The following is a 25,785-nucleotide window of genomic DNA, read 5'->3' as shown; positions in this document are numbered from 1 at the left end:
ATGTAGAGGTTTGGAAGTGGCCCAGCCATTGAGCTTTTTAAGGCATATTAAAATATAAGGCCGTGTGTGTGTGTGTCATTTGGGAACCCAGAATGAGGAGCGTGCTGCTACCTCTGGGATGTCTTGAGTAGAGATTAGTTGAAAACTACAGTAGGATTTGACTTTTCCTCCTCACCACACTGATTAGTAATCCCCCCCACCCCCAGCCCCTACTCCAGGCAGGACACTGAGTAAGAGTTTTGAAAACAGGTATATTTTTCCTTTTCATTATCTATATGTGTATGAGTTTATTTTGTCTACATGTATGTCTACATGTATGTCTGTGATGCTAGAAGAGGCCATGAGATCTCCTGGAACTCAAGTTTCAGATAGCTGTGAGTCACCATGGGGGTTCTGGGTTCTGGAAAAGCAGTCAGTACTCTGAAGCTCTGAGCCATCTCTGGGGAGACCCCCTCTGCCTTCTGTTTGAGTCTATGGCAACACAGCCAGTGTCTCACTATTAAGTATAATGTCAGCTGTCAGGGTTTTTGTTTTTTTGTTTTAAATTCCATTGAGGAAGCTGCCTTCTTCACCTAGTTTCTAAGATTTCTTATCCTGAGTCATTTATATACTTATTTGTGTTCAACAAAGTTTATATGTCGCTTACAAGTGGCACATGCACTATACACTAACTGATTTGTTGCTTCACCTACATGTTCTCTATCACGTACCCGTCTGTAATTGATGTTGAAAAGAACCAGGAAGAATAGACAGCAGAGTAAACTGGGGAGATGACATTTGATGTTTAGTTCCTTGAGATGTAAATTATTTGCTGATAAACACAGTATTTCCATAAAGGATTAGACAGCAAGAAAGATATTTCCTCATATCTATCACTTACATTACTTTCAAATTTTTATTACTTTTTAATTTTACATGTATGAAATTAAATATACACAGAAAAGCCCTGTCTTGGAAAACTGAATAGAAAATAAGTGATCTCAGCAAGAGATCACTAAATAATAAGTCAACATGCAAAACTCAACAGTATTTATTACTTTTTATTTTATTACACTTATATTACTCACATGAGCGCACATATGCACCGTTGTACACATGTGGAGGCCACAGAACAACTTGTGAGAGTTGGCTCTCTCCTTTCTTTCTCCTTTCTTCCTTCCTTACTTTTTTAAAGGATTTATTTTGGTTTTTTTTGTGTATGTGTACTTGTGGGTTTATATATGTGCATATATATATACATATATATACATATATATATGTATATGATGTGTGTGTGTATCTGTGTATATGTGTGTGTGTGTGTGTGTGCACATGCATGACAGTGCAGGATCTCCTAGAGCTGCAGTTCCAGGCAACTGTAAATCATCTGGTGTGGGTGCTGGGAATTGAGCTCAGGTCCTTTAAAAGAACAGCAAGAGCTCTTAGCAATGGAGCGAGCTGCCTCTCCAGCCCCTGGTTATCTCTGTTCACTATGTGAGGAAACAGAAACCATGCTGTCATGTTTGGCACAAGCTCCTTATCCACTGAGCCATCTTCCCGGCTCTATTTATGTCACTCATATCTTTCATAACGTGTAGTGACAGTTACTAACGTTTAATTGTTGCCTGCCTCTGTGATTTCTCTGCCCTTGGAGAATATACTTCCTCCTTGAAAATATCTCCTTACTCCAAGGTCGGCAGATTTGCTGTCACATGCTCCCTGCCCCTGCGCTCTGCCTGGTCATCCTCCCCCAGGAGCAAGGATCTATGTGACTGACGACTGGAATCTCTTAAGTGTGAGCCAAGACAAGCACTTCCTCCTTTAAGAGGCCTCCTCCTCAGGGATTTTGCCACAGCAATGAAAACTAATAAGTTGTTTTTTTTTTTTTTTTTTTTTTTGAGACAGGGTTTCTCTGTGTAGCCCTGGCTGTCCTGGAACTCACTCTGTAGACCAGGCTGGCCTCGAACTCAGAAATCCACCTGTCTCTGCCTCCCAAGTGCTGGGATTAAAGGTGTGCACCACCACTGCCCGGTGAAAACTAGTAAGTTAATATGAGTATCTTCTATGTTTAACTATGTCTGAGACCCAGCTTCTAAAAGTAGACTAGAAAGACATTTAAAGCTGGAAAGGAAAAAATACCCATGAGTTTGCACCAAATCTTTCCTTTCTAGAACTCTAAATGAAGATTCAGGACTAAAAATGAAGGTGTATTAAGTAAGAGTGAACTAGTTTTAGAGTCAGCAAGTAGAGCTGTTAAGCTTCTACGAAAGACTGTTGACCCAACACAAAATCAGGCCTTTTATGTGGTTCAAGCGATTTCCAGCCCAATTACTTTAAATACTAAAGCTTACTTGGAAGCCCAGGGGTAAAATGACCAAAGTTTAGAACATTGCCTTGGTTAAACAATAAGAACGTTGGACAGCAGTAACTGAAAGAACATCCTTAGGAACACACCACACCCATGTCCACCCACCAGAGTCTTTCTAGTAGTTAGTATAGAAGTTAAATGGCTTACTATAAAGTGTCTAGAACCATCTGCTCTTGGGCTACAAACTTTATAAGGTGCAATTCGGGAAAGCTCACTAAGGAAGAGGCTTTTGTCAACACTAGGCAAAGGAAACTGCTAAAGGTCAGATAGAAATCTACTCTAAAGGAGGAATGGAATTGTCCCAGGAGGTTAAATACAGTGTCAACACTATGATATTACAAAACTTAAGCTTCCTCACTCTAAAAGGATCCATTTATATATGAATAAATGAGTTATTTCAGTCTTCAAAAATAAATCTAAATGACCAGTATATTTCTGAAAAGTGTTCAGTCTTTTTATCTGTTAGGAAGATAGAAAAATCAAAACTACATTCCAGGGACTGGAGAGACAATTTATCAACTACCTGCAATTCTCTTGCAGAGGACCCGAGTTAGATTCTCAGGATCCTGAGCGTCTCATAGTGCTAATTCTGGTTCTATAGGAGCGCTCCCTATTTTGGCTTCCACAGGCTCCTTTATGTACGTGGTGCATATAAATACATGCAAGCACATAACACACACACACACACACACACACACACACACACACACACTTCTTACAATTAGAAAAAGCGTCTCTAGATCCCATTTCACTTGTGGCTATCATACATCAGTCGCACAGCAGTGTGGGTGGGGCTGCAGGGGCAGGTCACATCTGTGTGCGTGGGCCCTGAGAAGGAGGCAGCACCTGACTCTCAGGATGATTGCCCTGCACCAAGCGCTGGACACTACACGCACTCCTCTGCCTGCACTGAGTGGTCTCAGTGTTGCGCATGCGCTCTGGCCCCTGGAGCTAGCGCTGGTGGCTCCCCATGCTTCTGGCCGACCACGGAAACCCTCGACCCTGTCCACACCCTCACCCGCATCCGCACTCACACTGGTATCTGGACAGGGGCCCCACGCCGGCAGCGGTGCACATAGGGTTGCACTGGCGCTTGGACAGCACAAGTGGACACTGCACAAGCTGCCGGTGCGCACGGACAAGCTTGCTGATCACGGAGCTGGAGCACAGCTTCCCTGAAGTGGCAAGCATCGTGGTGTGGTGCATGGCCTTGGGGATCTCCTATGTTAGCGTCTATGATCACCAAGGTGTTTTCAGGAGGAATAATTTCAGATTGATGGAGGAAATTTCAAAACGACAACAGGAACTTTGGGGCTTAGATTGTTCCAGATACTCAGCAGAGTTGGCAGAGAGCAACGACAAAGAGGATCTAGTTTTAAACTGCTGGATGGTAGTGCAGGTGCTGTGTCCAGAAGACTGTAAAGCAGATTTTGTGAGAGCCGTCCAGGACTTTTGCCACTTTGTGGCGTAGCAACAACGGAGAGCTACGGATCTGAATGTGTGAGCTTGTTTCGTTCCCACAGCATCCCTGATCCAGATTTAGTACCGGATGTTTGGTTCTGTGTGGACAGCTCGTTAGGCTCTCTCCCATGGCAAATCAGACTGGCTGAGAACATCTTACCCTCTCACCTGAGCATCCATTAAGAGGACTTGGTTCTTTGGCAGTATGCAGCGAGTGAGCCGCGACTGGAAAAGTAATGGTCCCTGTTGATTCGATTTGATTCAGGCTTTTGGATCCAAGTGACACGGATGTTTACAAAGTACCTACAAAACTCTGTGCACATCTAGTTCATATTCCTTATAATTTATCATCGGAGACAAAAAAAAGTGTCTTACTCAGGAGTGTACATTTGTGTTTGGAAAGAAACAGGAGGAAAGCAGTAGAGAATGGAGCAGGAAAAGGAACTGAACCTTCAGATTTAAAAGGCTCAGGCGCTATCATTTTCCTGATTTCGTGGGCAGTACAGGGGGTGATTGAAGCTGGCTTAATTGTTTGAAGAGTTGAAGAGGATTGGGGGTAATTTTTGTAATTCGGGTTATCCTAGTGACCAAACTTTAATTTTTAAGAATAACATACTGACTTACTAAATGGGATTATTCTCATTTTGAGGGAGATTCAGCGGAGTGGAATTCTGTACTCACACGTTGAAGGCTTGCTTACGTTCAGAACGTCTATCATCAGATTTCTGGCCATTTTCGTTGCTCTGTAAGCAACGTGACTTGCTAGTACCACTTTGTGCCTGTGCTCTGGGTTGTAAAGATCATTTGAAAAAGAAATTGCAAAATACCGAAGTACAGAAGATAAAACTTTTAAATGTTGAATTAAGCAGTCACAAACTAAATAATGATCATCTCAAAGATGGAAAACTTCCTAAAACGATGTTTGACGCCTTTGTTGGCACAAAGAGTAAAATGCTGCATAGTACCCCAAAATATTTCCACTAGCTTTTTATTTAAAATGAACATTTGAGAGACGTTACCATGGAAGCTCTTCCCTCTAAAGTAGCCTGGTCCTCTTTCAAGTAACACCTGGGATCCTCCCTCCCCTGCCAGTAAAATTTAATAACAACTTTGCATAGAAAAGATGAAGTAGGTGCAGGCTGCGTCACCCGAATATGTGAAAGTAATTTAACTTGATCATTTACGTCCTATGTCTTATGATCATTGCAGTGTCATAGAGAACAGTGCTGGGTCTATTATTTTAAAAGCAAGTGAATTCTTAACAGGGACTTAATGGTTTTTCCACACAGCTCATGTCTAAATGCAAACCATTCTTTGTGTTCGATGGACAGTTTTTCAGAAAGTACTTTCCAGCAAGAGTCAAACACAGTTTGGGGCCTCAGAAGCCTGAAAAGCAGCAAAGAAGACAGGGTTTGAAAAGTATGGTCTGGAATGGCTTGCCAGACTATGAGGGGAAGATTATGTGTTTGGCTTGGGGTTACAAACCCCATTTATGATTTTAAAATATACTTATAATAAAAATTATTAAAATGAATTTTGGTCCCATGATACTACTTTGTGTTTAAGGGTTTTTTTTGCATAATTTTTAAAAGTCTTAGTTATTGTCATAATTTTGTGTGAAGCTACAGCACATGTAAACATCTTTAGAGAGCCCCCATTTCTGGTGTCCCATGTTGTGGTCCTGTACCATTGGTTCTTATTCCCCCCCCCCACCCCTGAGGAGTTAATTTAAGAAAATGTAATGCTTTTCATTAACATGATACATGTTCTTAATAGACCTTTTGGGGTTTGTACAACTTTAGTGAATTAAAAAGGGTAATTGAAGTAAAAAGATTAAAGTCGGTTATCCATTGGAATACAGCCAGTATCCTAAAGGGTTGAGTTTTCATACATTCTTACTTCCATTAATTAACACTTACACAACACACACACACACACACACACACACACACACACACACACAGAGTTCATGACATAGGTCTGTTGTAGTTTTAGGAAGAATTGTTTAAGCAAGTACCTAGGGTTTTAGACTTAAATGTAAACATTCCAGAACTTTCTCACATGATTGCTAATGCAGTCTGGACAATGTGAAGCTTACTGCTCATTCTGTAATTCTTGTCAGGGTCATCACAAACTATGCATCATCAGAGGCCCTCCTAGCTTCCACAGAGCTGCTTTTCTTCACACCCAGTAAGGTGGATTTTATTTAAATTGTTTTTTCTTGGTATTCTCCCCAATTGAATAATTGCCAAATTGAGCCTAATCACAGGTGGTATGTTGGAGCGTGTAAAGAGTTCGAGGGTTTGGACTCCGTTCTGAAGCGGTTGTGGACTTCGTCTTCAAACTGACTGGTTATTGCTTAGAGTTTGAAGGCTGATTAAACTGTGAATAGCAAATTCAGGTGTATTGTGACTGAGAAGAACTATTTATTTATTTATTTTTTTATTTATGAGACAGAAACTGGAATTTTTAGATAGCACATTACTAACTGGAGCATATTCTTATTTTCACCTGGTTAAATGTTTACAGTCTTACATAGTTTGCTTCTTATTTAAATCAAGAAAGTCAGCTTTGCCTTTACCAGAATTGTCAAATTCCACAGTAACTAAAAGCCGAATTTTCACTGGATATAGAAATAGTGACAACATTTTAAGTCATTTAAGAATGACTTGGATAATTCTTATAATCCAGGAATTGGAAGGTAAGAAGTGTGGCTTGTCTAAGCACACAGTGTCAACTTTCTAACGTAAAACTTAGTTATAGACAGTTTTGTATGCAGAGATTTCATTTGAAATTGGCACTTACCAGAGGTCACTCTTTAACTCTGGTTAATTGGAATCACCTCTAACAAAGATGACTCTGTGCTGGTTTGAGGAAAAACCCAGGGCATGTGTTAGCAGTTGGCCACAATTCTAACTGATAGCTGTGAACTGATAAAAGATACGGAAAAAGAAGAATGTGGAAAGAATTTTCTTGAGACTTAAAAAACATTTATTATAAAAAATATTTGTGAAAATTAGAGGATTCAGAAAAATAGAAATCAAGAGACCTTAATAACATTTTGACGACAATCCTTCCAAGATTTTTATTTTTTTATAAAAAATGCATGATACTATGTCAGTTTAATGAAAAAAAAAGATTCTTTTTAAATGATAAAGAAGGAAATCAAACAACAAATGCTGGCAAAGTTGTAAAAGAAGGAAACTTTTATACACTGCTAGTGAGAGTAAACTCATGCAGCCGCTATGGAAACCGGGCCAGAGGTTGGGAAACACACTATATGTGGAATGACCGTGAGATTCTGCTGGCTTCCTCCTGGGTCTGTGCCTGAAGGAATCTATGTCAGCAACACACACGGATAGGACACATCCTTGTCTTCTTGCAGAACCATCCACAAAAGCCACAACGCTGACCCACAGACCTCCCTCGTTGCTCACCAACCGATGAATGGATAAAAGCAGTCTACATTCACAATGAAACTGTGGAGAACCATTAATGAAAATGAACTTTTGGATAAGATGGTGACCTAGAGGCTGTCTTTGTGTGAAGGGGAGGGACAGAATGAGACAAAAGCCCGCGTTACAAAGACCAAGACTGAGGAAGTGCTTCTGGCAGCCAGGAAAGGGGTGGCAGGGCCTGGAAATGAGCAGAGAAAATAATGCAGGACACAGAGATGCAAGCCAAACAGCTTCAGCCAGGTAGCTGTCTGGCAGCGGGAGGGGACCACTTCCAAAGGGTAGAGCCAATTGAAAGCCATGTAGTTCTGTCCTCATTAGCCACAGCCTCGAAAGCCTCGGATCCAATTCCGGGTTTTGGTGAGACAACAACTCATCTGGTAGATGGGTCAGCAGTGGACAGAAAAGCTAAGGGGTAGACACCTTATGAGATAGCTGTACAGTAACAACAGGACCTGATGGAGGACTCAGGAGACTTGATTCAGCGGGACATACTTCTGGGAGAAGGCCAGTCCAGGGAAGCAGCTGTGGTGAGCAAGAGGGCTGCAAGAGACAGATGCCTGGCTTAGTCTAGGAGAGACAGCTCTGCCCAGAGTGGCCAGGAAAAGGTCTCATCAACTGAGAATTACCCTGGAGTTGCAACCTGAGGTCAGTATGTAGTTAAAATTCTGAACCAACCTATCTGCGGTTCACAGCTGCAAAGCCTGAGGGCTCTGAGTTTGTCTCGGGGTACACGACGCCCTGAGCTTGTCTCGGGGTACACGACGCCCTGAGCTTGTCTCGGGGTACACGACGCCTTGAGCTTGTCTCGGGGTACACGACGCCCTGAACTTGTCTCGGGATACACCATGCTATACAAATTGAAAAATAAATTTAAGGACGCATCAGAAGAAAAGAAGGAGCCACAGAATTAATACTGTTAGAAGGTTCATGTTACCAAAGTGTTCTATAGCTCCAAATAGGTCATTGTTCCGTCTCCTCTTTTTCTTCCTTCTCTTCCTCCTACTCTTCCTCCCTCTTCCTTCTTCTCCTTTTCCCCTTCCTCCTCTTCTTTCTCTCCCCCTCTTCTTCCCTTTTCTCCTTTTCCTCCTCTTTCTCTACTTCCTCCTCCTTCTCCTTTTCCCCCCCTCCCTCTTCTTCCTTCCCCCCTCCCCCTCTTTCTTCTCTTTGTGTCACTGTCTAGCCTTGGCTGGCTTGGAACTTGCTATGTAGACTAGGCTGGCCTCAAATTCACAGAGATCCTTCTAGCTCTGCTTCCTGAGTGCTGGGATTAGAAGCATGCTTCACCATTTCCAGCTGATACTTGTATTCTTTAATGGCTCAAGTTCTATTATGACTGATCCCAGCCTGTTTGCTGCCAGAGACTCAGTAGCCACCACACATAGCTCAGAGTCCCAGAGCCCTGACGGCTACCTGACTGTGACACCATAGTTGGTCTCTCTGGTGTTGAGACCCAGGATCAGGTCACACTGTCAGGGCAAACTTGTTCCAGGCTCCTTGACTGAATGGCTAAAGTGGTGACAGAGAAACAAGAGCTGGGAGAGAAGCTGTATCTCCAATACCAGATAAGCACAGAAATCATCATCTTACCCTGAACATTACAAACACTTCTGCTGTAAGAAGAAAGGTGATTGGAACAAAATAAAGAAAAACTGAACCAACAAACTAATTATAGATGCACAAATCCCAATGCAGAAATAAAAACACCCCACACACACCCCACACACACATACGCCCCCACACACCACACATACACACACACACCACACACATACACAACACACACACTGCACAAGCACACACCCCACACACCATATACATACACACCACACATACATACCACACACAGAATTTATTACTTCCAGAAAAACACAAACCTCATAGTGATGTGCCCTAATGAAAATGACCCAGAACATCCAGGCAAAGAGTTTTTAAAATTTCCAATTAAAAGAAGATAAAAACCAAGGAGATGGATGAAATGAAAAAAATCCAAATGGAATTGATGTTGGAACTGGAAAACAACAGCAGAATACCCCAGCAGTGGAATGGATTGTGTCAGATTCAGAGATTTAAAACAAAGTGAGGTGTCAGATCACTCACTTGGTCAGTGCAAGAGAGAAGACAGATTGAGAAAATTCTGGGACATCATGAAAAGACCTAGCTTCCAAATTGTGAGCATAGGAGAAGAAGAATACCACAATAAAGGCACAGAAAATATCTTCAGTGACACCATAGAAAAAAATTTCCCAAATCCATACTGAGATGCTTATCCAGGTAGAGGCCTGTAGAACACCAAGTAGAAAAGGCTAGAAAAGAAATTCTCTATGATATATTATAGTTAACAGGTTGAAAACTGAACGAGAGAGAGGTTCCTACTCTTACTAAGGTATTAGATAACACGGGACTCCTTAACAGAAACCTTCAGAGCAAGAAGGTCCTATACAAGTGTAGAAAGATCAGGTAACACATTCTAATTTATGTAATCATCATGACATCTCGTTACAGGTGTGTTCTTATCTCATCTGACAGACAAGAACATCTAAATGGTGAATAATTTACCCAAGACTGTATTTTTTTCTTTTAAATTTTAAAATATTTTAAAATGTATTCGTTAACAATTTCATGCATGTGTATATTACATGTTGGTCAGATTCACCCTTCTCCTTTATCTTCTCATCCCCCTCTTGCTGAGCCCTTCTTCCTCCCAATATTCTTTTGTTTCTCCTCCTCTTAACAACCCACTAATTTGATTTAGCATTCCCAAGGCCAAACTTGTATATATGGAGTTTTTAGTTGAAAACACAATGTGCTGAAAGTTATACACATGAAAACAGACTCACGATGTGATAAGACATGTATTTATGTGCATGTGACCATGCAAGCATGAAATTGTCATGAAATCCCCTTTACTCATCATACCATTTATTAGTAGGTGGACACGGAACTTGTATATACTTTCAGAGCCTTTCCCTGGAGTCGTGTCACCACATCTTCCTCTTCTTGGCTTCCTTCTTCTTCACCCGACAGCAGATGGTCCAGTCCTCACAGTATCTGACGGCGTATTCGTTAGCATCGCACTTCATCCTGCAGTGGCGGAACTCTGAAGAACAGTCCTGATTCTCAAGGAAACTTCTGGCTTTGAAAAGAGTAGACAAATACATTTCACTGTATTGCTTATTTGCTATCGTTTCCCGTTTGTTTGTTTGTGGGGGTGGAGGTTGGTTATTATTTTTTAAAGGATTAGTTTTTACTACTTTAAAAATTTGGATATGGCAGCTTGGTCTTCATGTGAGTCCCCTAACAGCTGGAGCAAAGGCTGTCTCTGCGTCTGCTGCCTGCCTTTGGATCTCCTTCCCCTAGCTGGGCTGCCTTGTCTGGCTTGAGTGGGAGAGGATGCACTTAGTCCTGCTGTGACTTGATGTCTTAGGGCAGGCTGGCACCCATGGGAGGCCTCCCTTTTTCTGAGGAGAAGGGGAGGAGGCAATGCGGGGAGGAGCCTGTGATGTGAGGAGGAGCCTGTGATGTGGGGAGGAGCCTGTGATGCGGGGAGGAGCCTGTGACGCGGGGAGGAGCCTGTGACGCATGGAGGAGCCTGTGAGGATGAGACTAGGAGAAGAGGAGGGGGGCTGCCCTCAGGATAGAAAGTGAATACATTAATTAATGAAAAAAATTGTGTGTGTGTGTGTGTGTGTGTGTGTGTGTCTATCTGTCTGCCACATTTGTGTGGATGTCCATGAAGTCCAGAAGAGGATGTTGGATCCCCTGGAGCTAGAGTTACAGATGCTTGTGAGCCACTTGACATGGGTGCTGTGACTCAGACTCAGAATCTTTGCAAAAACAGTGTCTTAAGTGCTGAGCCACCTCTCCAGACCTTTTTTTTTTTAGTTTTAATTTAATTTTAAAAACTTTACTTGACATGTATGGATGTTTTGCCTGCATGCATGTTTACCATGTGCATGCCTGGTGCCCACAGAGGTCAGAAGAAAGCGTCAGATCCCCTGGAGCTGCAGTTACAGATTGTGATCTGACATGTAGGTTCTGAGAATTGAAGTCAGGTTCTGTGCAAGAGCAGCTAGGGCACCTAACCATTGAGCTATCTCTCTGGCCTCCTTTACTTATTATTTTTGTTGTTTAAAATAGTTCACGATTTAAGAAAAGAATAGGGAACATTTTCAGAATGTAAGAAAGACAACATTAGAAATGAATGTGAGAGAAAACACAAGGATGAACACAGACAAACGACAATTTCCTCTGGAAAGAGTAGGTTTAAGTGAGGCAGCTACCGAGAAGGGACAGCATTATTTATTCTACATTTCTACCCATGGTGGAAAAAAAGCAGGTTAATTCATTTTTTAAAAAACTTTAAGATTTATTTTATTTACATGAGTACACCGTAGCTGCCATCAAACACACCAGAAAAGGGCAAAAGATCCCATTACAAATGGTTGTGAACCACCATGTGGATGCTGGGAATTGAACTCAGGACCTCTGGAAGAGCAGTTGGTGCTCTTAACTGCTGAGCCATCTCTCCAGCCCGAGGTTAATTTTTGAAGCAAAATTATTTCAAGTGCACTCACAGCAGCTACCTTGTGGGATCAGTCTATGTGCTCGTCCACAGATGAGCGGTTAAAGAAATGGATCAGGGTATGAAGAAGGACGGGAAGATGTCGCTTGCAGGAAATTAAGTGAAAAGATCATGTTAAGCAAAAGCATCTGGACCAGAAAGAAAGCATTGAATGCTTCCCCTTTTTTCCTTCTTTGGAGTTTGAAGCAGAATCTCACTACGTAGGCCTGAATGACCAGGTACTTATCATGTACCCCAGGTTATTTCTGAACTCATGCCAATCTCCTGGCTCAGCCTCCGAAGTGCTGAGATGACAGGTGTGTCACCATGCCCAGCCTTGCATGTTCTCTGCCATATGTAGAATCTAGAATAAACGAAAACATCTAAGCAGGGTGGAGACTGTCAAAGAAGTGAATCGGGAGGAAGAGCTCAGGAGGGAGATTCGGGAAGGGGAGGATGCCATGCCTGGATGGGGCCCTGGGGCAACAGGCAGCTAGACCTCTTCTTAGTTTAAATGGCTGTTACTCTCTTTGCTTTTCTACTTGCCCTGGCTAGGATTTTTAGTCCTGGGTTAACACAAACTGTGAATAGGTATCTCTGTCTCTGATTTTAGAAGTCTTCAAGTTTTCATGTTGAGTATTATGGGCTTGCGGTATGCGGGCTTTACTGTGCTGTAGTGTATTCTCTTTACACACAATCTGCTGAGAAATTTTACTGTAAAAAGGATACTGAATTTTGTCAAATGCCTTTTCTCCATCTATCAATGAGGATTTTTGTCCTTCATTTTGCTAATGTGGCTTACCACACGTATTTATTCATTTGTTCATGTTGAATCCCAAGAATCCTGGGACATAAAATGGAATACTGTATAGTATTACAACTAAATGAAGCATAGCTGTGGACAGCTTCGTAGAGACTACACAGACATATTTCATGAATGTAATGTGAAGTAAAATTTTGCAAATACAACAAGCCACATAAACACAGTTCCATTTACATGAAGCCTGGAGCAGAATGACCAAAGTATGTGACACATGCACAGGGGGCATGCATTCATTTATCCTTGCTGCTACGGCCCTGCTTTGTCCGTCTGTTCTTCAAGATGCCCTACACATAAATATGACCAGGCTAAGCCAGCAGCATTGTCTCCAACTCCCCCAGGGATTAGTTTGGGGACCTTCCTTGCTGACACAGAGAAGAATACCTTTCTCTCCATCTGTCATCACTTAGTGTGTGCTACATGTGATACAGAAGTGACAGAGGGCTGTGAGACATTGTGTAGACACCTGGAGTCACACAAGCACTCTCAACCACTGAGCAATCTCTTCATTTCAGTGTAACAGTTTTCAGTAACAGAAGGAATGATGAACGGAGGCAGAGATGAACTTGGAAACATTGTTCTGAGTGGAAGAAGCCACACCAGAGGGTTGTAGGCTGTATTGCTGTGTCTATATTCAAGGTTTAGAGTGGGAAAGACTTCCAGGGCATCAGGAGAGGGAGAAGGAAGTGAATGTCTGTGGAATGTAGAGGGGGCAATGGCTTCATAACTTACAAACGCACAAATTATTTAAGGACAAACTTGGAAAGAGTAAATTATCACTCATTAAAAATATAAAGCAATACCAATGGTCAGGGAAATCTTTAATTGCAGCTAGTGTGCATTCAAAAAGGCAAATCAACAGGCAATAATGAAATTCCAGGTATAGGTATTTGTTATATAATACTGGTAGATTTTTAAACTTAAATCTGGAATATTAAATTGATTATTTAGCATTTGGCTAATAACTAAGGTAAGACTGTTGGTGATTGTCCACCAGAGCTCAGTGGTAAGACTCTGACAATGCCATGAGCCTTCATCACAGGAACATCAGGCTGGAACAGTGATGACACTTCCTCCTGCTGGCTCACCCTCATAGTGCAGGCTTTCAGGGAGGGTTGTCACCAACAGTCTCACTCAGCCATAAGCTCTGTGTACGACAGTACAGACTAAGCCCCCTGGTGCAATAGAAGCAAGTCTTCCACACAAATAAACAACCACTTTCAAATGGGATTTGATCCTGATTCACAGGAAGATTGGTCCTGTGAACACATATGGTGCTGCAAATCTGGTCCAAAGCCAGCGGCTGGGGAAGTTGTTGGCCCTAGCGGAAGGCTGCTGCTGTTTTGCTAATGGTCATGACAGACTCATCAATACCCTCTAGGTAGCTGCTTAGGCCCATAGATCAGCACTGCTGTCAGAGTCTGGCAGAGAAGCTCCTCTCTGCCCTGGGCTGACGTCAGTGACTGCAAAGATGGTCACAGTGCAGAGGGAAAATGACAGTGGAATATCCATGTGTAAAAGAGACACCTGCATCAATAGGCCCCCCTCCTGCCCAGGGCCCAACCTGCATGATTCCTATGGGGCCCATCAGTATCCTGTCATGAGAGAGCAGGGCTACTGCGTCACACTCCTTCCTGAGTATTTATACTCAGCTACTAGTTGATGGGGAAGGGAGAACCATTTGCTTCATTGGTATAACCACTGGTAATTTCCCCGTGTTCATGCAAGCGAACTCTGACACATGCTTCACATGCTTCTATAAACAACTCTAACGGGACTCATTGGAACACACACACAGGCACACACACACACACACACACACACACAGGAAAGAAGAAAGAAAAGAAAGAAAGAAAGAGAGAGAGAGAAAGAAAGATAGAAAGAAGGAAGGAAGGAAGGAAAGATAGAAAGAAAGAAAGAAAGGAAGGAAGGAAGGAAGGAAGAAAGAAAGAAAGAAAGAAAGAAAGAAAGAAAGGCCAAAAAATAAAAAACAAAAAGACATAAACAGAGATCACTATAGAGAACCACAGCCAATCAGAACGCAGAGTTGTGGATCCTAGTCCCAAGGAATAAATCTACAAAACACTCCTGCACCTAAGGCTCAGGAAACATAATGGAAGACAGGATGGAAAGATTCTAAAGCCAGAGGAACAGGGATTTTGCTATGAAATTGAATAGTAATGTCAGATGCTATCCCTACAAAGTCTCACTAACATGACTGCCTAAACATGAGCTGAACGAGGACAACAGTAACAGACATGCTACTGTGTAGGGAAGAAAGCCCATGAGAGACCTCTATACACAGAACTACAGGCAACCAAGGAGTGCTGAGAGTGGGAGAAACAGCCTTCCCCGGGGAAGAGCACATGGCTGGTTATCCAGTACTCAATGGTCAGCCCTGACAGCAGACATACTGGTAACCTTATACAGACTGAACAGGGTATATTTACATATATATATATATATATATATATATATATATATATATATATATATATTTGTACATTCCTAATACATGTGCAACAACAATTAATTTTTAAAAAGGAGCTGTGAATGTGAAAGAGAGCAAGGCGGAGTGTATGGGAGGTTTGAGGGAGAAAGGGGAAGGGGAAATGATGTAATTATATTGTTATCGAAAACAAAAAACCCAAAGCCAAGGGAATCCACCATATCAAACAAACTAACAAACCAAAACAATCACCCCAAACAAAACAAAACAACCCATGCAGGCAGAGGTCGGAGGCTGGCTGGCAAGAGGAAAGGGGCTTTGAGATGTAGACAAGATGAAGGATTGAATATAACCAAACTACGTCACGTACATGTATGAAAGTGTCACAATGAACCCCATTACTATGTGTAATTAATAAGTGCTAATAAACATTAAAATGAACTCAGGTGGAGCCTCCATTCCTACCTTATCTAATTCCTACACAGATTAAGTAAAACCATGAGAATTCAACCAACTTTAAAGAAACACATAAGACAAGCCTTCGCCTGCTGCTGGCAGCATCCTGTGACCCCGGGACAATGGTGCAGGATGAGCCTCATCTCCCCTCTCCCACCTTCTTCTCCAGCTTCCTTTTCTCAACTCCTCAAATTTCTCACATACCTTGTATCTCCTCCATCTCTATTTTCATACCCCTGGAATGAAAAGCTTTTGTCTTACCCAGAGGAACTATGGATAACAAGGTGAGGACCCCCAGGATTGAGAGCAGGACCCACATAGCAGAGGAGGGAGGCGAATGAGAACCAGAGGGTGGAATGAGGAGAGCCTCTCTGTGATTTTGGCCCAGGAGTGGCAAGTTGCCTCATGGTTATTGAACCTTTCAGTAGCAAGAACATTTCTGTGTTCCAATGAGGCTTTGAACCAGGAGGCAGCATGCAGCGGACATGACCATCACTCGCTTTAAGCACATTTATGACATGCTGGCTGGGTGTAGGCTCAGATGGTAAACACAGAGCAGGGAGGGAAGCAGCAATGCTGAGAAGGTGGGGAGACATGCAGCTAGCAATCTGTGTCTTCTCATGGTTTCTGGAGCTATGCCAGTTAAGGCCCCACTTACAGAGGGAAAGTATTCCCCTCATTCTCTGGTAGTGGAAAGAGGAGTCCTTGTTGTGACATTATGCTGATCTGTCAGTGTTCTGGGGAATAGACATTCGGATTCAAAACTATACATAGGCTAGTGAGATGTATGTGTGCATGTGTGGTGGGGGGGAGAGTTGCAACTATCATTTGAATAACCGAATGAGGTCAACTAACTTCTATACTAAAAATCTCAGTGAACACAAATTGTTCACACTTCCCAGCTATAAAGTTACACAGGAAGAATTAAGATGTTATAAGCACACAGAGGCACACAATGTTTCTGACTGAGTAAATGTCTTACCTACTAGGTTCTGATGAGACAAACATAGTGGATACCAGAGTAGTCTGAGGGGCCCAGGGATGATTTACAGAAGACAGAGACCCCAACTTTAGAAACTATGAAGTATGTCTATATCCTTGATAGTGATCTTTATAACTTTAAATTTTTTAAAAAAAGTGTATGTGCCTTTGTACAGGAATGTGCACATGAGTGTAGGTGCCTGAAGCGGCCAGTAGAGGGCAACAGTTCCCCTGGAATTGGAGTTACATGGGGTTGTGAACAATCTGAGGTGGATGCTGGGGAATGAACTCATGCTCAACTGTTCTGCTGTCTCTCCAGCCCCATGATCTTCATAGCCTTCCAGATGGACTCATTACAGGCTGTGAACTTTCTATCGCTAAAATGGGAGTTCTTTTTCTGCCAACGCTTCCTAGGGTACTCCTCCTGTTTGGGGGTTTCAATGGATGGAACATGTAGTTATGTTATCTCTGCAGGTTCATCCTGATTGTTGAGACTTTGAAAATGTCATTGTCAGGATGCTGGATGAACGTGGGAATATGACTTGAGGTCCTGAAAGAGGACGCACATATTCTAGAAGAGGACAAGTGAGGGGAAGGAATGCTCGAGGATGGGATGTGTCTGTCTCTAAGCCCAGGTTCAGGTCTGCCCTCCTCTAAGTTACTGAAACAGAGGCACCTGGGCCCCCACTTTTCCAACATTCTGGAAGCTCAAGGGTAACCTCTGTGCTGGCCCTTGGGGGTGCTACTTGTTGATAACTCTTGCATCCACTCAGGGCAATCTGGCTTGGGTTTTTACCATCTTTGATCAGGAGTTCAGAATTTACTAACTGTTGTCTCGCATCTGCAATCTCTTGGTTTTTTTGAAGCACAGTTTACCTGGCAATAATATATTTATATATATATTGTATAATAATATACAATTTATGAGGAGAAATAGAAGCCCTTTAGGGAACACTGAAAGCAGGGATTTTAGTGACTTTGAGACATTTTCAACTGATACCTGCTTCCCTGCGTGGTAGATTTGGACTGAGGTGGTGCTGCCTGGATGCGCAGGTACACTGTGTGAAGCCCTGCTGCCAACTGCCATCACGAACATCAAAGGACTAGCTCTGTTCTACTCAGGCTATAGGCTGGTGAACACCTGGGTATTGCCAGATAGCCCAGGGCCTCTGTGAGGGCAGATAGAATTGCTAGAGCCTTTCTTCAAAGGTCAAAGAGACATCAGCCATCAGGCACACACTGTTATAGCAGAAGGGGGAAGAAGATAATTTACTATCAGATAGTAAATTTTGCCTAGGAATCATGGGTTTCATTGAGTGTAGCTTGCCAGAAAGGCACTAGTTAGGGAATACATCATTAACATCCCCCTTCTACTCAACAGTATGAAAAATTCACGTCAGTTTCTTTTAATTGTGACACTCTCAAACCCTCATATTTAAAAAGAAAACATAAAATTATTTAATCCTACCCATTCCCTGACCCTAAGTCCCCCGTCTCCACTTTGCTTTGGGAAAATAAATGTCTCTGTGCTCTGGGTTACTGTTTTCACTTCTTACCCCATAGGCTCCCATGGCTTTCCTTGCCTTCACACTGAGTACTCTGTTAAATTCCTAGTAACTAAAAAAAAAATACTAGTAATTCTTATCTGTATAAGCAGACATAACATGTGTGAACTTGTGCCTCTACACTATTTAATTTATTCTGAGACACTGTCTCACTACATAGCCCCGATTGGCTTGGAACTCACAGGGAGTCCCCTACCCCCTCAGAGCTGGCATTAAAGGTGTGTATCAGCACATCTGGACCACTCCATAGTTTCTTTAGCACTCTATTTTTTTCCATTAATTAATTTCTTTATTCACTTTACATCTGGGTTGCAGCCCTCCTTCCTCTACTGCCAGTCTCACCCTCACAAATCCCTTACCCATCACCCCTCCCCTTCTCCTCCTCAGAGAAGGGGAAGCCCCTGCCCACCCTGGAAGATCAAGAGGCAACAGGTCTAAGCCTCTCTTCTCCCACTGAGGCCAAACAAGGCAGACCCAACCAGCTAGGGGAAGGGGATCCAATGACAGGCAATAGTGTTAGAGACAGCCCTCACTCCAATTGCTAGGGTATCCACATGAAGACCAAGCTGCACATCTGCTACAAATGGGGGGGAGGGGTTAGACTTAGCCCCTGCATGCTCTTGGTTGGTGGTTCAGTCTCTATGAGCCCCTATGGGCTCAGCTTAGTTGACTCTGCAGTCTTCTTGTGGTGTTCTTGACCCCTCCAGCTTCCTCAGTCCTCCCCCAACTCCTCCACAAGACTCCCCAGAGCTCCATTTAAAGTTTGGCTATGAGTCTCTGCATCTGTTTCTATCTGCTGCTGGATGAAGCCCTTGGGAGTCAGTTGTGCTAGGTTCCTGTCTGGAAGCATAGCAGAGTATCATTAATAGTGTCAGGGGTTGGCTCTCTCTCATGGGATGGGTCTCAAGTTGAACCATTCCCTCAATCTCTGCTCCATCTTTATACCTATGCATCTTGTAGGTAGGACAAATTTTGAGTGGAAAATTGGGTGGGTAGGTTGATGTCCCCCTCCCTTCACTGGAAGTCCTGCTTAGCTACAGGAAGTGGCCACTTCAGTCTCCATATCCCCCACTGCTAGGAGTCTCTGCTAGGGTCACCACCATAGACTCCAGGGAGCCTCCCCCCAATCCAGGTCTCTGGCTAGTCCCAGAGATGTCCCCCACCGATTCCACACTCTCTACCAGCCCTCTCCCAATCCCCTCTCCTTGCATCCAATCCCCATCCCTGTTCCCCTCCTCACCTCCTTTAAATAGTATGTTTTTTATTTGAAAACCAGGAAACCAATACAATTTGTAACAAAATAATATGTATATTATGTCACTCTATAATTTAAAAAATCCTTACTATTTTGGATTACTTATACTCTGGTCACATTTCTCCCTCTCTGGATTTTGTAGTAGTTTGAGTGAGAATGGCCTCCATAGGTCCATATGTTTAAATGCCTGGTTCCAGGGAGTGGAACTGTTTAGATAGGATTAGGAGGCGTGGTCTTGCTGGAGGAGATATGTCACTGGGGGGTCACACACACCAGGCTGGCCCACTGGCCCAGTCTTGCTCACCTCCTTTTCTCTGTCCCTCTGCCTCTTGTGGATCAGAAGTGAACTCTCAGCTACTGTTCCAGCACCATGCCTGCCTACCTGTCTCCATGAACACTCTGAAACCATTTGCAAGCCTCTGATTGAAAGCTTCCTTTAACGAGTTGCCTTGGTCATGATGTTTCACCACAGTGATAGAATGGCAACTAAGACAGATCTATTTCTAGTTTTTGATTCATGCTAATCTCTGCACAAGTCCAATTTTAGTATATGTGCTGCCAAAGCAAACCATGCATACCAGCTGAACAACGTATACTCCAATGTAACCTTTCCAACGTGCACACATCAAACTTGGATCACGTCCGTTCTCCTTTCAGAATAGTGTAAACACACTGCTACAGAACGGGCTTCGTGGGTATTCTGCAGTATCTTTATTTGTTCTTATTTTGTGTTTATACTTTCACTATTTAAATGTTATAAAGTTACTCAAGGGGTTTTTGTTATATATCTGTTGAGGGTTTGTCTTTTATTGTCTATTGTAATGCTAAGTGCTGGACTCAAGACCTGGAGTCCAGAACTTACTTAGTCCCTGGGACCCAAGATAATTCTGATTGGTGAATAAAGATGCCGACAGCCAATAGTTGGGCAGAACCCCACACCAGGATTTATAATACTTATTGCTACATATATTCATCAACTTCTGGTCAATATTTTCTTATCATATGGATCGTAATGTTGCAGATACACTTCACTTATATGGGGGGATGAAAAGAGACTCTTGGTGTGCACTGGGCTCGGGTCATGGACATTAGACCAACAAGATGATTTCCCTCAGTTTTTGCTTGGTGAACCAATGAATTTATTGGGGGTTACTCACAACAGCATGAGTGAAGCTTTGCTTATTTCTTATAATCATTGGTGATTCAAATGAAGAGGCATCACCAGAGCCTGCCCCAGCATGTCTGAGTGCAGGGAACCATAGAGTTGGCCCAGCTTAGCTGCCTTGAGAGGCATGTTCATAGGTTTTTCAGGTTAGAGCTCATGGGTCCTGGGTCACAGTGTACCTTCCAGTTCCTGAGAGACTGATGCTCTCCCTCAGGCAGTGAAGCATTCAGGCCTCTTTGTGCTTTCTGTATGTTCCCTTGGAAGAAAAAAAAAACATGGAAGGTTGACAGGACAATTGGTCTTAGTCTTAGACATTAATCTTGTGTTTCCTGTATAGCTTGCAAGCATTGTATTCTGACAACTATAACTGCATTGATTTTGGCAATTACCATTATATTCTGCCTCTGATAAAGGTGTGTATAATCTGGTTGCTCTCAATAAAATTGTCACAGCCTCAGTTGTGCTGTGGCCTCTCCAACCTGAGCTTGATTTAATACCTTAAGGCCATGGCAGGTGACCTTGGCTTGGTGTGTAATTGCAGAGGCTTACAGGTGAGGACTCATGAACCAGGAGCTCCTTGCCCGACATGCAAGCAGTTCCACCGAGGAATCTCCTCTTCCCAGTAATCACTTAGTGCTTAGGAGCCTCATGGACCTTGTGACTTTATGACCTTCCCAAGTCTTAGAGGTATTGTAAGAGCTATGTGTCTTTATGAGTCTCCTTCTTCTGTCTAGGTTGGAATGTTTCAGTTCTGAGGAAGTAGGTAGACACTACACCTAGGTGCAGAGGCCCAGTCTACCTGGCAATTCCAGATTGTGTCAAGTTAACAATAACACTAATTACCATAAGGCTTAACATGTTTATGTTTATTTTTTATAATTTGGTACATTAGCAGTGCATTTATATATACTTATTATTTCCTCTTATTGAACTGTTCTATATATCCCATCTTTTCCCATCCTCCCCCTCTCAGTTTTGGAATGTAGCACATGTGATTGCATCTTTTTTTTAACTTTCATGGGCTATCTGTTTGCAGCCCTTCCCTTTAGTATTCCTATGCTTTTTACTGGTTAGGTAAGGAAGGCACACTCTCTAAAGGCGTTGGCACTGGAAGGCAGCAGTGGGAAACGGGAGGGGAAGGAGCTCAGTTTCCCATCACAGGAGTCAAACCTGTTGGTTCCTCAGGTTTGGGGGAGCACAACATTCCACTGTGCTGAACATCTGCCACTGTATTGTAGGGCACTACGCTGTCTTGGGTTCTGCTTATGGGTCTATACAGACTTGGGGCAAGTGTGATAGAATCCCAAAGATGCTCATACACTGAAATTAGTGTTCTCCAAGAAAGAACGGATCCTCACAGTGACTGCTGTAGACAATGTTGTGGTGTCTCAGCCGAGTAGGGATAGGGCAAGGCAACTCTTATAAAGGCAAACATTTAATGGGGGCTTATTTACAGTTTCAGAGGTTCAGTCCATTATCAAGGTGAGAAGCACGGCAGCCTGCAGCAGACATGGTGCTGGAGAAGGAGCTGAGAGTTCTATATCCAGATCCACAGGCAGCAGGAAGTTCTTTTCCTGAGGCAGAGCTACTGTGTGGATTCTAGGCCTTCTAATTTAGCCTCCAGCCTGTGAAGAGTGTGGCACAATCCCAGAGCTAGGATTCATTATTTTCAGAAGAATGGAGTCTCTTCCAGGTAGCCAGATTTTTGGTTACTTTACTGGGTTCTTTTTCCTACCTTTCTACACCATCTGTACCCCTTTCAATTCCTCAACAATAGGTAGGAGAAAAAGAAGGTTAGAGGGGAAAGGGTCATAATCTCATCAGACTACTCCCTGCTGATTAGGGGCAAGGATCTCCTTGGGGCAAATTTTATCTTCTTTGTCAGCATATCTCCAACTAGAAACTAATGAAGCAATCAGCAATCAGCAAACAGAAACAAACAAACAAACAGCAGCAGCAGCAACATGGGGAGCACCCACTACTGCAGGCCCTCTTGGGGCTCTCATGTTTAAACCCTCTCAAGAGTCCTCAGAGTTCCAAATGTAAACTGTCTTGAGCTGGCAAAATCATGCTCCTTCTGGAGCATGAGATAAATCATAGTTAGCAGCCCCATACTGCACATCTGGGATTGAAACAAAAACACATTCACCTAACATTTCTGTGTTTTTAAAGAAACCAATTCTCACTACATCCTGACTATGCCGTTTCCCTTTTCTTCTGCTGTGGGAAGTGCCCTGGTCATGACTCTATGGCAAGCATTCCAGGTCTCCATGTTGTCTTAGGCAGTGTTCTGTTGCTGTGAAGAGGCACCATGACCATGGCAACTCTTATAAAGGCAAAGATTTAATTGGGGCTGGCTTACAGCTTCAGAGATTCTGTTCATTATCATCATGGAGGGAAGCAGGGCAGTGTCCAGGCAGACATGGTGCTGGAGAAGGAGCTGAGAGTTCTAAATCTAGATCTGCAGGCAGCAGGGAGTGAACTGCCTTGAGCTTCTGAGACCTTAAAGCCCACCACCTACTTATGCACCTCCTCCAACAAAGCCACAACTACTCCAAGGACACACCTCCCTTTGGACCTTTGGGGCCATTTTTCTTTCAAAGCACCACATATGTATTAAGGGGTTAACATCCTCTCCTTGTTGAGTTTCATGGCCACTCATACCACAATGTTGTTGCTCACTCCTTTGCTTCTTCTTTGTAGAGAAGACAGCACTGTAGCTTCTATTTTGCCTTCTTTTGATCTTGCTGTTTCTTTTTATTCAAAAATTTAGGACACACAGGGTTGGGGAGAAGGAGATGGGTTGGTGGCTCCATGGAGAGCAGGGTGCCTAACAACGGGACAACAGCCTTGGGAGGTAGTGGTGGTCACCCCAACTTCACAGAGGGGCTCACCTTGGCTCCAGGAGTTGGGTCAGTGGGTCACTCGCTCGATTTTAATGGTCTTAAGAGGTAGGAATCGGCTTCAAACCTATTCTCTTGGGCAGGGTATGTGGCTCAGCGATCGAGCACTTGACTAGCATACCCAAGACCCTGTATGATAGCCCACAGCCATCCTCCCTGCTAACCTGCATCCTTCTCTACAGTGGTTCTCATCTGGGGGCTGTGACCTCTTGGGGGTCAAATGACCGGTTCACAGGAGCTGCATATCAGACATTTGCATTGCGATTCATAACAACAGCAAATCACAGTTATGGAGTAGTAACAAAAACCATGTTATGGTTGGGGGTCACCACAGCATGAGGAACTATATTCAAGAGTCGCAGCCTTAGGAAGGTTGAGAGCCACTGCTCTAGGGTGAAGGGTAAGGGGCCCTTGTGCCCATAGAGAACTTCTCCTGGCCCCACTGCCTCACCAGCCGATCCCTGCTCATCTTCCCTCCTGCTGGTCTGTGTGTTAGGAATGAAGTGCATGCATCTGACAGATGACCTTCCCAAAGAACGGAAAGCCAACCAGGTTCTCTCTTGTCACACTCGGGGCCCCTGCTGGAAACCCGCACTAGTTTTCAACTCTCCCCAGCTATTCATACAACCAACCAACGTGAGTTCTCCACTCCTCAGTTTCTCTATCAGTAAAATGAGAATGCTAAAAACATTTATTCCATGAGGTGGGGAAAGGACTTTCCGGTCTGGGCCTGAGCGCTCTGCAGATCCTGGGAGACAGCTCTGCGTCCAATCTCATAGAACCCAGAGGAAGCGAGGCTCCCAGGAGCTCTAACCTGAGCAGTATCTTAGGCAAGGAGGCAGCAACACTTGCCCCAAACAGGGAGTAACACGGACCCACGGAGACCCAGGAATTCACTCTTGGCCCGGAGCACAGGTTCCTTCTGGTCTCCGCCTGAGCACTGAGCAGATCTTGGGCCTCAGCTCTAACCCCAGCAGCAACACCCATCCCAAACAGTTCTGACACAACCAAGATAATAGGAAAGACAGGCTCCAGTCAGAGACAGTGCAGGTAGCACCAAGGAGATCCAGATGGTGAAAGGCAAGCATAAGAACATAAGCATCAGCAACCCAGGGTACTTAGCGTCATCAGAACCTATTTTTCCCACATTAGAAAGTCCTGAACTCCCCATATCACCAAGAAAGCAAGAGTCAGATCTAAAATCACTTCTAATGATGATGATAGAGAACTTTAAGAAGGGCATAAATGACACTCTAAGAGAATTTGAGGAGAACACAGGTAAACAGGTAGAAGCCCTTAAAAAGGAAACAGAAAAATCCCTTAAGGAATTACAAGAGAACACAACCAAACAGGTGAAGGAATTGAACAAAACCATCTAAGACATAAAAATGGAAGTAGAAACAATAAAGAAATCACAAAGGGAGACTACCCTGGAGATAGAAAACCTAGGAAAGAAATCAGGAGTCATAGACGCAAGCATCACCGTCAAAATACAAGAGATAGAAGAGAGAATCTCAGGTGCAGAAGATACCATAGAAAATATTGACACAACTGTCAAAGAAAACGCAAAATGCAATAAGTTCTTAACAGAAAACATCCAGGAAATCCAGGACACAATAAGACCAAACCTAAGGATAATAGGTATAGATGAGAGTGAAGATTCCCAACTTAAAGGGCCAATAAATATCTTCAACAAAATTATAGAAGAAAGCTTCCCTAACCTAAGGAACAAGATGCCCATAATCATACAAGAAGCCTACAAAACACCAAATAGACTAGACCAGAAAAGAAATACCTCCTGTCACATAATAATCAAAACACAAAATGCATAAAACAAGGAAAGAATTTTAATAGCAGTAAGGGGAAAAGGCCAAGTAACATATAAAGGCAGACCTATCAGATTTACACCAGACTTCTCACCAGATACTATAAAAGCCAGAAGATCCTGAACAGATGTCATACAGATCCTACGAGGACATAAATGCCAGCCCAGGCTATTATACCCAGCAAAACTCTCAATTACCATAGATGGAGACACCAAGATATTCCATGACAAAACCAAATTTACACAATATCTTTCCACAAACCCAGGACTACAAAGGATAATAGCAGGAAAGCTCCAATACAAGGAGAGAAATTATACCCTAGAAAGAGCAAGAAAGTAATCCTCTTCTGACAAACCCAAAAGAAGATAGCCACACAAACAATGCCTCCACTATTAACAAAAATAACAGGAAGCAACAATCTCCTCTCCTTAATATCTCTTAACATCAATGGACTCAACTTCCCAATAAAAAGATATAGGCCAATGGACTGGATATGAAATCAGGGAAAAGCATTTTGCTGCACACAGGAAACCCACCT

At 43.2% G+C, this 25,785-nt stretch overlaps 1 protein-coding gene and 1 pseudogene across 1 annotated transcript; one reads left to right on the top strand and one right to left on the bottom strand.

Annotated features, from left to right (window-relative positions):
* The first annotated feature begins 3,317 nt into the window (after positions 1-3,317).
* Positions 3,318-4,045, top strand: LOC114613416 (annotated as a pseudogene).
* Positions 4,046-10,107: 6,062 nt separating this feature from the next.
* Positions 10,108-15,904, bottom strand: LOC114613389 (beta-defensin 43). The gene is made up of 2 exons (XM_028758669.1): positions 15,814-15,904; positions 10,108-10,399 (listed from the first exon to the last, which is right to left on the bottom strand). Exons 1-2 carry the CDS (start codon positions 15,869-15,871, stop codon positions 10,245-10,247), a joined length of 213 nt encoding a protein of 70 aa, XP_028614502.1. The 5' UTR covers positions 15,872-15,904; the 3' UTR covers positions 10,108-10,244.
* Positions 15,905-25,785: the final 9,881 nt, after the last annotated feature.

This window comes from Grammomys surdaster, unplaced genomic scaffold (assembly GCF_004785775.1).
Source record: "Grammomys surdaster isolate TR1022 unplaced genomic scaffold, NIH_TR_1.0 126219, whole genome shotgun sequence".
NCBI lineage: Eukaryota > Metazoa > Chordata > Mammalia > Rodentia > Muridae > Grammomys > Grammomys surdaster.
This window is presented reverse-complemented; position numbering and strand designations above follow the sequence as displayed.